At 39.3% G+C, this 14,340-nt stretch overlaps 1 protein-coding gene and 1 long non-coding RNA gene across 2 annotated transcripts; both read left to right on the forward strand.

The window, feature by feature from the left end:
* The first annotated feature begins 164 nt into the window (after nucleotides 1–164).
* Nucleotides 165–5,773, forward strand: LOC143415668 (uncharacterized). The gene is made up of 3 exons (XR_013096101.1): nucleotides 165–474; nucleotides 5,376–5,576; nucleotides 5,690–5,773. It is a non-coding gene; the product is annotated as an uncharacterized LOC143415668 (long non-coding RNA).
* A 4,565-nt stretch (nucleotides 5,774–10,338) lies between these two features.
* LOC112430758 (lipocalin) lies at nucleotides 10,339–12,164 on the forward strand. Its single transcript, XM_024799229.2, has 6 exons — nucleotides 10,339–10,689; nucleotides 11,192–11,331; nucleotides 11,423–11,496; nucleotides 11,618–11,731; nucleotides 11,816–11,917; nucleotides 12,016–12,164. Exons 1-6 carry the CDS (start codon nucleotides 10,594–10,596, stop codon nucleotides 12,042–12,044), a joined length of 555 nt encoding a protein of 184 aa, XP_024654997.1. The 5' UTR covers nucleotides 10,339–10,593; the 3' UTR covers nucleotides 12,045–12,164.
* The last annotated feature ends 2,176 nt before the right edge of the window (nucleotides 12,165–14,340 follow it).

Consider the following 14,340-nt stretch of genomic DNA (forward strand, 5'->3'; position numbering starts at 1 on the left):
CATACTGTCATAAATTACGCTTAAATAGACATGAAATAAAAATAAGAATAAGAATTAAAAGTGCTAAGTAGATAGATAGATACATGATATATACATGAGTGCAGGTGGTGATCAGTGCCAAACATGAAATGATGCAGTGACACAGCGTAGGGTCATGTGTTAGTGGTGGGAACAGTCATACGGTTATTGTTCATGTGTTCAACAGCAGAGGGGAAGAAACTGTTCTTATGGCGAGAGGTTCTGGTGCGAATGGACCGGAGCCTCCTGCCTGAGGGGAGCAGGTCAAACAGACTGTGTCCAGGGTGAGAAGGGTCAGCTGAGATCCGAGCTGCACGCCCCAGTGTCCTGGAGGTGTACAGGTCCTGCAGAGATGGGAGTCTGCAGCCAATCACCTTCTCAGCAGAGCACACAACACGCTGCAGTCTCTGTTTGTCCCTGATAGTGGCTCCAGCGTACCACACGGTGATGGAGGAGGTGAGGATGGACTCGATGATTGACTTGAAGTGATTTATTTAAGTATGTAGAGTAAAATTTGTTTTAATTCATTCTACACAAGTTAAAAACTTTAGGAAAACACAATGAAATCTTGTTGTTTGAAGAACTACTTTGTTAATCAAGGCAATTACTGCTAGTCTTCCTTAATGAACCAATATGGGGGTTGATGGTTTTATAGAGACAAACACCCATTTGCACTTACATTCATGGGTAATTTACAATCACCAATTAACCTAACTCTAATTACACATTGCAAACCAACCAGATTGTGGATTTGAACCCCTTCTTAGTAAGAAGGGCCGTTTTTAGCCCATTTAAACACCCCCCAAAATGAATCAAAGCACCCCCAAAGATTTTTTACTTTTTTGACAATATTTGGTGTTTGTGTGACACACTACAAAAAATATAGAAAGCATATAGTACTTGGTTGAGATGTAATATTTTAACAACAAAAGTATAGTTACCCCCAGTCCCAAAATGGTTTGTTCCAGCTCGCCTCTCCCCATCTCTGGCTCTGGTGCCCTTTGTGCCAGAGCGATAGTGGCTGAGACGCAGCAGAGCGGAGGTGTAAGTGCCTGGCTTAAAACAGGACATAATAGCTGCAATTAACCTTCAGTTACTCTTTATATACTTTGATAGGAGTCAGGCCATGTTTCTTTTTAGCTGAAAAACATTACACCAGGTAACCTGCAGTGTTGAAAACATGTTTTCCGACGATGTTTGCTACCCTACAATCCGTCCTGTTCTGTAGTAAAATCAGCGACACTTGACCATCCTGTTACTGTGTGTGTGTGTGTGTGTGTGTGTGTGTGTGTGTGTGTGTGTGTGTGTTTGTGTGTGTGTGTGGTGTACAGAGAGACAGCCAGGTTCATAATGGATATAAGGACGTTTTTTCAAAAACAGGAGCCACATTCAGGTAAAATTGTAAGATCAAATGATCCGTCAATAAAGGATAATGTTGGATCAGTGTTTCAATATTTAATCTTTGGTTATTTGCATTTTGGTTGAAAGTACACTGAGAGAGGACTTAATTATTAGTGATTTCAATAGTAATTTTTTTCATATTAATTTAATTTTTTCATCTAATACAATCTTGCGTATGATTGTCAGTCCAAAGAGGGAGAGAGGAAAGAGGAAAGTACAAGATCAGGAAGAATCAGGTAAGGAAACAGACAGGGAACAGTGACAGGCACAACACAAACTGTTAAACTGCTTGAGAGAGTTGATCACCAAACAGTGACAGATTTGCCAACCTCAAGGTGAGGTGACATAGGTTAAAATAAAAGACTAAATCTGCAGAGCCATGGTAGTAGCATCTGCAGTAAAGATCCTTTCATACATCGTACCATAGGCACAGTTGCCTCCATTTTTATAATTTTTTTAATTAAGATTTTGTACATTTGTACATTTCAAGGGCTCTTCTATTTTTGCAGTGTATTTTCTATGTATCTGTATTATATTATTCGTACACTTTAAAAGTGAATCTCTGTCCAAAAAATGCACTCAGTTTACTTTTCACTCACTGTGAGCATCATTGATTATTCTCCCACAGTAAGTAAGGTTAGGATATGTAATTTTTTTATTCCTATCCATTCTTCTTTTGCAGCATTTAAATAACCTTTATCAGATTTGATGGTTTTGTTACAGACTTTTCAAAAAAGTGTTTTGCGTTTCTTTCACAAATGTGGGGATTCTATTTTTTTTAGAATTGAATATTGATTTATTCATTAGCATTCAAATATCTTAGTGAAAACAGAATAAAGATCTACCACAAAGCAAGAAACCGAGACAATAATCAAAAGGTACTGGCTGAAGCATATGCTTATTAAATTGTGTTAAAATGTACAAAACAATGATGTCATGTTTTGAGACTTGATGAATTTAAGAATCTTATGATTTAATAAAGAAATTTGCAGACTTGCACAGAGATGGTAAAATTATGATGACTGATAACGGAGATGAAGACAACAGACGACGAGGACAGGGAGGGACAGGGGTTTAAATGCACCAAGGAGACAGTCAGAGGGAACCCGGGACAACTGGAGACATTTAAGGACGCAGGGACTGACAGAGACGGGGAAGAAGTCTCATTGTGACGAGTAAAGTTTACCCTGCCTGACTGGGCAGCTCTCCTGGTGCTCAGCACCCCCAAAGCTCTGATCCTAGAATCGCCCCTGACTATATTCAGAATCAGAATCAGAATCAGAATACTTTATTGATCCCTGGGGGAAATTATTTTTTGTTACAGTGCTCCATTTTAAACCAACATTAAGACAAGACAGACAATACGCTAACTAAGAATAGTACAATATATACATATATATACATACATACATACATAAGTCACTTATAAATAAATATTTGGAAAAGAAACATGTGTAGTTGTAGCAGCAAACAGTGTGTTAAGTGGATGCGTTGTACAGGGAGATGGCCACAGGCAGGAATGATTTCCTGTGTCGTTCAGTGGTGCTTTTCGGTAATCTCAGTCTCTCACTGAACGAGCTCCTGTGACTGACCAGCATGTCATGGAGATATTCATTAACTAATTATTAATTACAGCAATTTTGCACATAATGTGCCATTTTTAACAACTGATTATATTGCTTGGGTGAAATTCTGAAGCACAGAATTCATGGACAGTGCCAAATGCATAGTGATGGGCAGATGAAGCTTCATGAAGCACTGAAGCTTTTCATCCAATTGGTTCACCCCAGCACAAAGCTTCTTGAAGCTTCATTTGCTCTAGTAGGACACCTACTGGACGTAAAAATATTAGTTGGCATGAATTTGAAGAGTGTGGCATTTTGCACACAGCCTGTAAATGTCAACAACAAAAGGAGTGTGTAACACATGTATATTGTAGTGATGCAGTATACTGTGTATATTTATACTGGCAGTATGGAAAATGATTATTTGGAAATGCTTGAAATGGAAATGATCATTTACTGTGAGGTGAGGTGTGGTTGGGGTGTGGACAGTGGTTGTGCTTTTGTAACGTTGAGGTATGGACAGCTACACACTGAGGCTTTGAGCCTCAGTCCTGCCTGTTCACATTTTATTCTGTAAAAACTAAATTTTCACTGCTTTTATGACCTTTTAGTGGGGAGAACATAGCTGGGATTTAATGATTTAACAAATCTTTTGAATCCTTTGTCCTCCACAATGCTAACTGGCTGGGAGTCCTCAATCACCATGGTAACCAGGTCTTCATCTATTTGAGATTGTTCTCCTGAGGAAAGACAATAAAGACAAAGCACAAATATAAATATCACACACGTAACTTATTACAGCTGTATAATATTGTTATACCATTTAGTAACATTACTGCATGCTATATTATCATGGCATTTGATGGCTCACCTGGTCTTGCTCCACATTCGGTGTTCCCTTTATTCTCATGCAAAGCTCTGTAGTGCCTAAGCATGGATGAGGTGTTGTTGTTGTTATATCCCAGCTCCCTGGCACATAGCAAACACTTCACCTTACAAAAGTACAGACAGCTTAACATAAATTGTATTGCACCATCAGTATTATGAAAATACATCTTCTGTAGAAATGTACATACCTTGTTGGGAGGAATAAAATCAAAATGTTCCCACACAGGGGAGGACATCCTCCTCTTCTTAGCTGGCTCCATTCTCTCCTGACTTTCTCTCCTCACTCTCATAAACCTCCAAACTGTCTCCAAACTCACTAACTGCAACTCTCCATCAAACACCCACATTTTGAATGAAGTCTGAGGGGTTTATATCGCTGTCATATCTCGCGGCTAAGTTCGAACCACTTCATGAACCAGTCACGTGGTACAGCCGGGCAGCGAGGCTTCGGACGTCATCATTTTCAGCTCCTCCCATAAATGAAGCATGCCTCGAAACGCGCATCGCTTCGAAGCCTCGATACAGAACGTCACATCACTACCAAATGCTGTGTTTCCTCCCTTGAGATGCTCTGCTAGGCCTTTACAGCAGCCACCTTCAGCAGCCATCACAAAACTGAACAGCACTTCCCATTTCAAATGAATAGTGACCCATAGCACACTGCAAACCCACGAGTTTCTAAACAGAACTGGTTACAAATGCCAGCTACAGCATTTTTTCAGGGTAACAATTAACATATAATTATGTGAAGTTAAACTTGTAGTCTTTTACATATAAATAAATATAAATATAAATAAATAATTTAAAATGAAGATTAATCAGGTTTCAATGATGTCTTTTCAGCTATAATGGCACATGTCGGAAAATGGAAAAAGCGGCCAATAAGACCGACGTGCCTGGAAAGTTGAGACACATAAGTCAGAGTGGGTGCGCCCACACTGGGAGAAAGATATTAATAGTTTCACCTTTTAGAATTTTCATTATTTCAGTTATATTCTTTTGTCAGGCTTTGGACATTTGAGCGAGTTGCTCATTGTTGATGTGAAGTATGATGAATACACCCTGACTTACTCCATCAACACCAAGGGGAATGAAACGTATCTGCTAACAAACTAGACAGTAACAGTATTTAGGCATAATTTCACACTCTGACGAATCCTTTTTTTTAAGGGTTCGGGCGACCGTGGCTCAGGGGAGGAAGGTTGCCGGTTTGATCCCCCTGCTCTCTGTGTCCTGGTCGTTGTGTCCTTGGGCAAGACACTTCACCTACCGCCTACGGGTGTTGGCCAGAGGGGCCGATGGCGCAATATGGCAGCCTGGCTTCTGTCAGTCTGCCCCAGGGCAGCTGTGGCTACACCTGTAGCTGCCTCCACCAGTGTGTGAATGTGAGAGTGAATGAATAGTGGTATTGTGAAGCGCTTTGGGTGCCTAGAAAAGTGCTATATGAATCCAATCCATTATTATTATTAAAACGTCTAGCTGAAACACCTAATGTTTTCACAGGGTGCAGTGTGGACCTCAGTGCTGACGTGCAGGAGAAGTTCAGGCAGTTCTCCTTGCAGACTGACTTCCTTCCTGAAAATATTTTCATCCTTCCCAAAAGTGGTACTGTAATGTAATGCAATGCAATTTCATGGCAGGATGCTGTAAACGGACTAAACTTCAGTCAGGAGAACAACTGAGATCATCTATCCACAATACTAGGTTAGCCATTAAGTAAAATGTTAAAAATATATAAATGCAATAAAATACAGGGTCGTACATAAAATTTGTAATGCAGTTGTGCACTGACCACCTTTCCAATGTTCCTTCCTCAGATGAGTGTCCAGCTGCTGAAGACATTAAAATCTGTTATGTAAACGTAGCCGAGAACCAACTTGAGTACTGCTGGGAAAATAAAAAGGCAAACGTCAAAAGTGCTGTATTATCTCATTTATTTTTAATGTTGACTTGGATCCATACCATGATTTATGAAATTATAAAATACTAAACTAAAATACTAACTAAAATAACAAAAATTGTCTGCTTCTTTAAAATTTCTTTTATTACATCAAACCAGTGAAAATTGGAAAAACAAAAAAAAAAACAAAGACCTGTTAGCATGTTTTGACACAGAGACTGTAAAGTTCTGCAGGCCACTTTAAATCCTGCTTCATGCAAATGATTCACACTGAAAGTATCTTAGTTTAGTATTAAGTGAGCCACAAAGCAGCCCAATAGCTTAAAAAACAGTAAAACTAAGTGAAATTGCCAGTTTCAGTGTAATTCAGACGAAAGTCCAGCTGCAGATAAGGAATACCATTAAGTCAACAGTGTCTGAGTGTGTACTTCCCCGGTTAAAGTCCCTGTTTTCTTTCACCGTATGTTTGTTTGTTTAGATTTGCAGTCTGTGTGTTAGGATGCCTGGGTCGTCGACCCAGGGTTTTTGAGTTTATGATATTATTTATACTGTCTAGTTTTTGGTTTCTTTGAGTTCTGTCTTATGGCTTAGGTCTCTGTCTTCTTTAGTTGCTCTGTCTCCTCTATCACCTGCATCCCCTTGTCTAGTTCGCGTCTATGTGTATCTTAAGTTCCTATATCCCCGTGTTCAGTCAGTGTTTGTGTCTGCCCTGGTCCCACGTCTCTGTTCCCTCTGTAGTGCCTGCATGTGAGTCTGTGTCTTTGTTCAGTCTGTGTTATGTGTTTCCTGTTTTACTTTGAAGGTCTCCGTCTTTTCTCAGTGTGTGCAGTTTACGCTTCTTTGGTCTCGTCAGTTCTGATTTGCCCCAGCTGTGTTTCCCTCCTGTTACTCATTCCCTGATTGCTCCCTCTGTGTATTTAAGCCCTGTGCTTCTTAGTGTCTGTGTCGCGATCTACCGTTTTCTTAGCTGTGTGTTCTGTCATTTCTCCAGTTTAAGTTTGTTTTGAGTTTTTTCAGTTATGTTATATTTTTGAGTACCTAATTAAAGCCTTTTTGAGTTCACGTCCGTCTCCGGAGTCTGCACTTTGGGTCCTATTCCTGCCTGCACACAGCCACACCTAACACTGTGGTTGGGTAGATTTAAGATGAGTCATTGTTTTTCTATCCATGGTAGCTACCACTACTGAGGCTCAGGAAAAATGAAGAGGATAATTAAGAGGAACCATCAGTTCTGTCTCATCTAACTACACAGTATTATAATCATGCACTTATGTCTCAAACTAAGACAAAATGAGACAAAATGAGTTCTGTGAGTCTTTAGATTATCAGTAAATTCTGGTGATAATTTGACACTCAGTGGAGCCATTTTTGGTTTGTGATGAGTGTTTTGTGATGGTCAGCTTCTGTTTTGTGAAATGTTTTTTCTAATTTAGAAGATCACGCAGAAACGTGCACGCCCTTATCTGAGAGTGTCGCAAACTCGAGGTGAGAAGATAAACCTCGGATGGCCTGCGCGTTACCTATGTGCATCTCTCTTTTCAATGGCATCAAGTGAACCCATAATAAGCATTTCTATGTCTTAGACATCATATCCATTTCTAATGAGAGATTATTTTTTAAATGAGGGAAACCTGGTCTAACAAAACGCTTACAACAGAGCTAAAGGTTCATCACATGTGAGACGGTGGGACTCTCTGATAAGAACTGAAACACTGTGTGTAAACAGCAGAGACAAAACTATATATAAACACTCATTTATTCCATTTTAGTTTACAATGATTTTTAAAGTAATGTGGAATGATTCATGTTCATGAGCTGTTACAACCACAACCATTTATTTGTCTGTATATGGTTGGACTACAAGGCTTGTGTTGAGGGTCTTGGAATAAAAAGTGGAATAACATCAGCACAGCAGAACAAATAATGTTATTGTCTGCAGCTAAAATATATAGTGAACATGGTTTTATAATAATGCGCAAACACAACCTCACTCTGCAATATACGAGAAGCCAACAGCTGTCTTCATCCACGACCTCCGCCTTTACTCATCATCATTCACTTAATCGCTTAGGTTGGTTTAAATCAAACTCAGTTACAGGTTCAACTCCATTATATAAAAGTATGTTGACTTTGGATTTGGTGTGCAGTGCCACCTTAACAAAATGAGGAAACTAAGAGATTACAAAAAAAAAAAGAAGTGCAAGAGTTAACGAGCTACTGCAGATTAACAGTTTCTGAAAGTCACGTGTTAAGAAATAGGACGATTAGATGAGCTGAGGGATCCATCTACTGCTCAATGAAGCCTCATCAGAAACAGTCTCAATGGAAGGATGGCTCTATTCTTAAGGAAGGGACACAGGGAGAAAGACTGGCGTATGTCACATTACACAGGAACTGGACGGAAAATCAGTTGAAAATATTCATCAGCATGTGCAAACATATTATAGGTATGGAATTCAGGAAAGTACCATCAGAAGTTGATCCACTATGCAAATGTCTGATTGGCAGTGGCTTCATTTTTCACTATGACAACAAACTGCTAATGCAGTATGAAGCATCACAGGACTTCAGTCATGGATTAGCCTCCCCAGACCTCAACATTACTGAAACGTCTTAACAGAGAATGGAATAAAAGGGAACCAACATCCAAGAAAAGAACTGCTCCTGAATACTTCTTTACAGAAAATACAAAAAAGCTTGACTAAGAGACTTAAGGCTGTGCTGAATAATAAAGGTGGACTGACTTACAGGGTCCTTAGTATCATATAAGCTCAGTTTTTGTCTTGTATACTGTATTTCCATTTATATAACAAAATATATAGAAACGAGGGGTGGTTTAAGACGTCTTTAGAGTTATATTCATTATCTTTAAACAAACAAAGAAAGCACCATCCATTCGTCTTCACTCTGTATGAAAAACAGGGGAAAGGTCAAATTAAATGTAAAAGTTTGAAATTCCTTTCACAATAAATCTAATCATAAACAAAATAAAAAATAGAAAATTGTTTAAACACACTTTTCCATAAAGCTATCAATAGGAAATGTTCCAGTAAACTTGTCTTGTGTTTCTGTTTAACTTCTGCTGGTGTCCTTTCATGTGTCCACAGTTGACAGGTAACCCTATTGGAGCCGCCAATAGTAACCGGTGGCTTCTCAGCTTCAGTGTGTTGATGGGCACAGCCATTGTTACCACAGCTGCTGGTGGGGACCTGGAGTTGGTATACGCCGAGCTGTGAGAGGACAGAGATGGAGAACGGACATTTAACTATTTAACAGGAGATACGTTATGACTAATAGACGACTACTGTTTAAATGATGCCTTTGCAGCTCTTATGGCACACATTACACAACTTTTCTTCATGCCAACAAGACTGAGGTGCCCACATAGTTGACACATACAACTGATTATGATGCATATTTTACTATTCCTATTTTCACATATCTCCTTGGCTTTATTTGGGCTTTCTGTAGAGCAAGTATGTAAGAAGTACCTGAGCTAACTTAAATTTAGACGATATGAGGAAAAATGCCGCTTCCCAAAGTTTCCTACAAGTACCCAGTTTATATTTAGAGAACTGAAGGCTCTTTATCCTCACAACTATTCCCTGGTGGATCCCTGTCCTGTCACAGTAGCAAAGAACGTGTATCAGTATTATCAAAGCCACTTCCCTAACCAATTTTAAAAGCTATCTAGCAGATGGACTTAAGTGCCAGTAGCCTCTGTCTGCTGTGTACAAAATGTTATATGATTAACCACACAGCAGATGCTGCACTACAACAGTAGCAGCAGTTCAGGTTCAGTTTGGTTCAACGCCCTTTTGACCTATGAAACAGCAGAAAATGAAACATTTCAACACGCTTTTGTTAGCGTTAGCTACTCTGCTGTTTTTCATCATTTCACAGGTGAAATAAAATCATAGTACATTTACTTTGCTTCCTGTAGGAGTGATCATGTCCAGTCTGACTGAGACCATGTATTACTTATAAGGAAAGCCAACTTTGAGATTCCTAATCAGTCAGCTTTAGAAAAAAACTGTGTGAACCGGTTGGTGGGGAGATAATCTCACTCTTCTATATAAAGAGTCACCAGGCAGCAACTTCCAGATCTTCATTTGTGAACTCCCCCATTGTTAGGTATTTTAGTACCATGGGAGCATTTACTGGATATTGTTTTATAGTGACATTATGCAGGAAAACTCTGTCATTCAATAAGGCCCCTTTGTTTTAGTTATTTTTCTCTTTGACCCAAGAATTGATGTGTGAGAATCACAGGCTGGTACAAGGTTGAAATACCACAGAGATCACTCCCTCAGCTACATTAGTTTCTTAATCTTTTAGACGCCTGTTGAAGGCCAAATGGTTTGTTTCAGATTTCACTAATGTAAGAACTCTTTGTTTTGTGCCTTGAAAATATGTCGCTGAGATAATCACAATTGTAGCTGAACTGATACACTACACAAAGGATGCTTCTTCACCCAAGGGCAGGAAGACGCTGCCTTATCTTGGTCTGTACTGGTTTAAACTGATAATCTGCTGTCTCATGAATTTTACCCTCTATATAAACTGTTGTACTTGTGAATAAAGTTGAGTCACTTTGGGAAGACAACCTGAAGCAGTCTCTGTTTTCTTGTTCTCCCAAGCTGCTCCCGAGCTCGTACTAACACGCTGAATATTACTTGAGAATATATTTGACTGTGTTACAGACTAAGGTACATTCTCTGCTGATAGACGTCCACGCCTCGAAGGAAGTCGATCCACGGATTAGGCCTTGGAAACCGTTTCCTTCACCCATCATCATCATTTCTTCACTCTTCAGCAGCTATGGCTTCACTTCGTGCCCTTCTGGGAGTGGTACTGTGCTCCCTCATGGTTTCTGCTTCTGAAATCCTACCTCAGGCAGACTTTGATTTACAGGCGGTAAGAGTCATCCATAATACTTTTTATTTTTTATTTCACCGCCCATCTGTTTTCATACAAATATCTCCGTCTTATGGAAAGAAGGGGTGCTGGACCTTATCCAACAAGGATAGGCAGGGCACCCCCCAGACAGTTTAGCAGTCTTTACAGGAGGCTGACCTTTGCAAAATTTACTTCTATAATGACTTCACCATTTAAGTTAATTGGTTATTTTTCACCCTGGATTTTGTGTGATAATATTTATTTTGTCCATTGCTTTAAAAACAAACAAACAAAAAAACTATATAAATATAAAACAGAGTGTGAACAACAAAATATAAGCATTGCAAACTTTGATGTAAAATTCTGCAAATGTTTTCTCAAGATATAGCATGAATAAAGCTAATATACATCAGTGTATTACAAATGCGCACACACACACACACACACGCACACAGTGTTACAATAAACAGCTCTTGTGCTTCTCTATAATTCTCAATGCTTTCCATTTGTGTGTCCACAGATTGCAGGTAAGTGGTACTTGACTGGAATGTGCTCTAATTCCAAGTGGTTCGTCTGTCGCAAAGCCAGTATTAAGTCTGGCACGGTCACGCTTGAGCCAAATGAAGATGGGGGTTTTAAGGCGTCTTGCTCATTTCCTACGTGAGTGCGAGAGGACAGACAAAGCAAATACCATTTGGATAGCATTAAAATATTTACACTGATGATTAATGTTATGTCTTTGCACCCATAGTGATAACTGTTGGAAAATAGACGTGGTGGCATCCAAGACTGACGTGCCTGGAAAATTCACATACAGCATTCCCTGTGAGTACGCCCACAAAGCCAGGAAACATTTTAACCACCACGGTTAATGCTCCATCATCATCATCATTGAGTATTACTTTTTTTCCAACATCTTTTCTTCTGCTGTTTCCCTTTTTGTCAGTCACGGGGGTAGCGACTGAAATTCGTGTGGTCGATGAGAAGCCTGACGAGTACTCCTTGAATCATTACATCAACACCGGATGGAATGAAACCTATGTTGAAAACAACTTATATGGTAAAGTTGCATTTAGCTGTGTTCAGTAAACTGTTAAGTAAAGTTGCAGCCACTGCAGCAGATTTACATCACGTGGTTTCACAGGACGTAGTCTGGACCTCAGCGCTGAGGTGAAGGAGAAGTTCAACCAGCTCTGCTTGCAGTCCGGCATCCTTCCTGAAAATATTGTTCATCTTCCTAAAACCGGTACTTTTACATTGGTGGTGAAGTTCTATATAAAAATAGCCTGAAATACAACTTGATGTGCACTGATTACCGTACACTTTCCATTTTTCCTTCTACAGAGGAGTGTCCGCAGGAGTGTTTTGCCTGACTGATCTGCTGCAAGATCGTCTCACCGACACTGCATAAAGATCTTACACCATCTGTTATGGAAATGTGACTGAGCAACATCTTGAGCAGTTTTTAACAATAAAAATGCAAAAATCTAGAATGTTTTTCTTCATTATTCATCCTTTATATGAAATAAACTGAAGAACATCCATAACAACACAACCAAAATTTCCCCCATTCACACGATTCTATCTCCACAACTGTGATCACCATTTTCTTTGTGTATTTGTAATAGTTTTAATATTTTCTAGTACTGGACTGTTGAAAGATTAATAAATAATCATCAGATAGACCCATTATAAAAATAGTATTTGCTTCCATCTGATAGAGTTACCCTCAGCTCAAATAGCTGTGACATTAAAATGCTGTATATTTACAGTCTAAGTGCCTCGTTCATGAACAGTGAATTTCACACACAAAACATTCATACTTTCATACCTGAATTTGTCCGTACAAGTGTAGGACTGTCTCAGAAATGATCAAACATTTGACTGTTAGATGGTTTTCCCTCCATGAGCCTGGTTACGCTGGAGGTTTCTTCCTGTTAAAAGGGAGTTTTTCCTTCCCACTCTTGCCAAAGTGCTTGCTCATAGGGGGTCATATGATAGTTGGAGTTTTCTCTGTTTCCCAGTATTGTTGTGCAGTCTTTACCTTACAATATAAAGCACCTTGAGGCAGCTGCTGTTTTGAGTTGGTGCTATATAAATAACATTGAATTGAAATGATTTTTTTTCTTTTTTCTGCTAGTTTGCTAGTTTAATTGAGCCAGCGTGTCTCAGGGAAAACAATATTTAGACCGATGTTATTTGAAGCCAAGCCTAGCTTATTATTTACTCATTCATTTTCCCTCTCTTAACCACGCTCTCTTACAGTATCCTCACCCATCTTACCATGATAAGGTAAGCATGATTCTTTATTTGGAGAAATAGTGTGTGACAGTGTGCAGGTTACAGATGGTGAACACGTGCCCACTGATTTTCACTCATTTGGATTCATTAACATGCACCAAGGAAAGAACAAAACAGGTTGGTACACATTTTATAAATCTGACAATAATTTTCATGTTGCAGTTATTTGCTACAGCCCTATGTCCCTAGCAGGTCCCTGAGGTCATCTGATCAGGGCTTACTTGCTATAAAACAGACTAAGATGAGAACTAAGGGTGACAGAGCTTTTGCCACTGTGGCCTGAGACTGTGGAACTCGCTCCCTCATACATTAAGAACTGTGGAATCAGTTTTGTTTTTAAAAAACAACTCAAAACTCACCTTTTTAAACTGTTTTTGGTTAAACTTCTGCCTGTTTTACCCTTCTTACTGTGAGGAAACAGCGCTAACCAACACGCCACCAAGCTGTCAATCCAGGCTTAACAAAACTATGAAAGCTATGATTACAAGCCTTGATGCAGCATTTTTTGTACGTTTTTATCCATGACAGGTTAAACCACAATAAATAGCAAACACATGATGTGGGTGTAATTGTCTGCCTCTTAAAACTCCAGTGATTTTCTGCAGTTTGACATCTAATGTGATCTTGTGAATTTCGTGGGTCCAGTCAACTAACCACTCTCACTAGACTGTATCATGTCATCTCAACAAGAACAAATTAAGTTGCTGAATTTCATGCAGATGCTACATGATTTAATTACGTTCACCATAGAAACATGAAATTATTTCGTTCAAATTACAAGTTTGAATCTTGTACATGTAACAACCACCCAATTTAATTTTTTTGAGTGTAGATGTTTTTGCTCTCTATCAGCTCATATTTACAGTTTTCCTCGTTTTCTTTTCTTTTTTTCCCTCTCAGCGGAGGGGACGGAGGCAGCGGGGTGTAGCTGCCTCCGTCCGCTCCGCTGGAGGAACATGGAGGAAAACAGAGCAGCGCCACGCTTCGTTAATTCAAAAGTTTTCAGGCTTAAAGGTCAGAGGTCACAGTGAAATCCTCCAGGTGTTGTTGGGTTGACAGAATCTCCTGTGCTGCCACCTGCTGGTGAAGAACTGCCAGAGGGCTTCGTACACCAATCACTATAAGCATGTTATTAAATTATAACCTTGATGATGTAAACTACACACACACACACAACAGAAAAACAAAACAAAACAAAACTCCTACATGAATATGAAAGAGGTTTGAAAGATGTCAAGGACTTGTTTTACTGAATGGAAAGTTATTACTGCTGACATCATGTGGGCAGAAACTGAAACTCTGTGATGTATTTTGTTCATGTTTAACCTGTTTGTGTATTACACGTATTTCAGTTTCATCCAGTGGTTC

This window comes from Maylandia zebra, unplaced genomic scaffold (genome assembly GCF_041146795.1).
Source record: "Maylandia zebra isolate NMK-2024a unplaced genomic scaffold, Mzebra_GT3a scaffold02, whole genome shotgun sequence".
NCBI lineage: Eukaryota > Metazoa > Chordata > Actinopteri > Cichliformes > Cichlidae > Maylandia > Maylandia zebra.

Coding starts and splice junctions, on each gene's coding strand:
- LOC112430758 (XM_024799229.2), top strand. CDS start 10,594: ATGGCTTCACTTCGTGCCCTTCTGGGAGTGGTACTGTGCTCCCTCATG. Junction 11,732..11,815: donor TGTTGAAAACAACTTATATG/GTAAAGTTGCAT, acceptor GTGGTTTCACAG/GACGTAGTCTGGACCTCAGC. Junction 11,918..12,015: donor TGTTCATCTTCCTAAAACCG/GTACTTTTACAT, acceptor TTCCTTCTACAG/AGGAGTGTCCGCAGGAGTGT.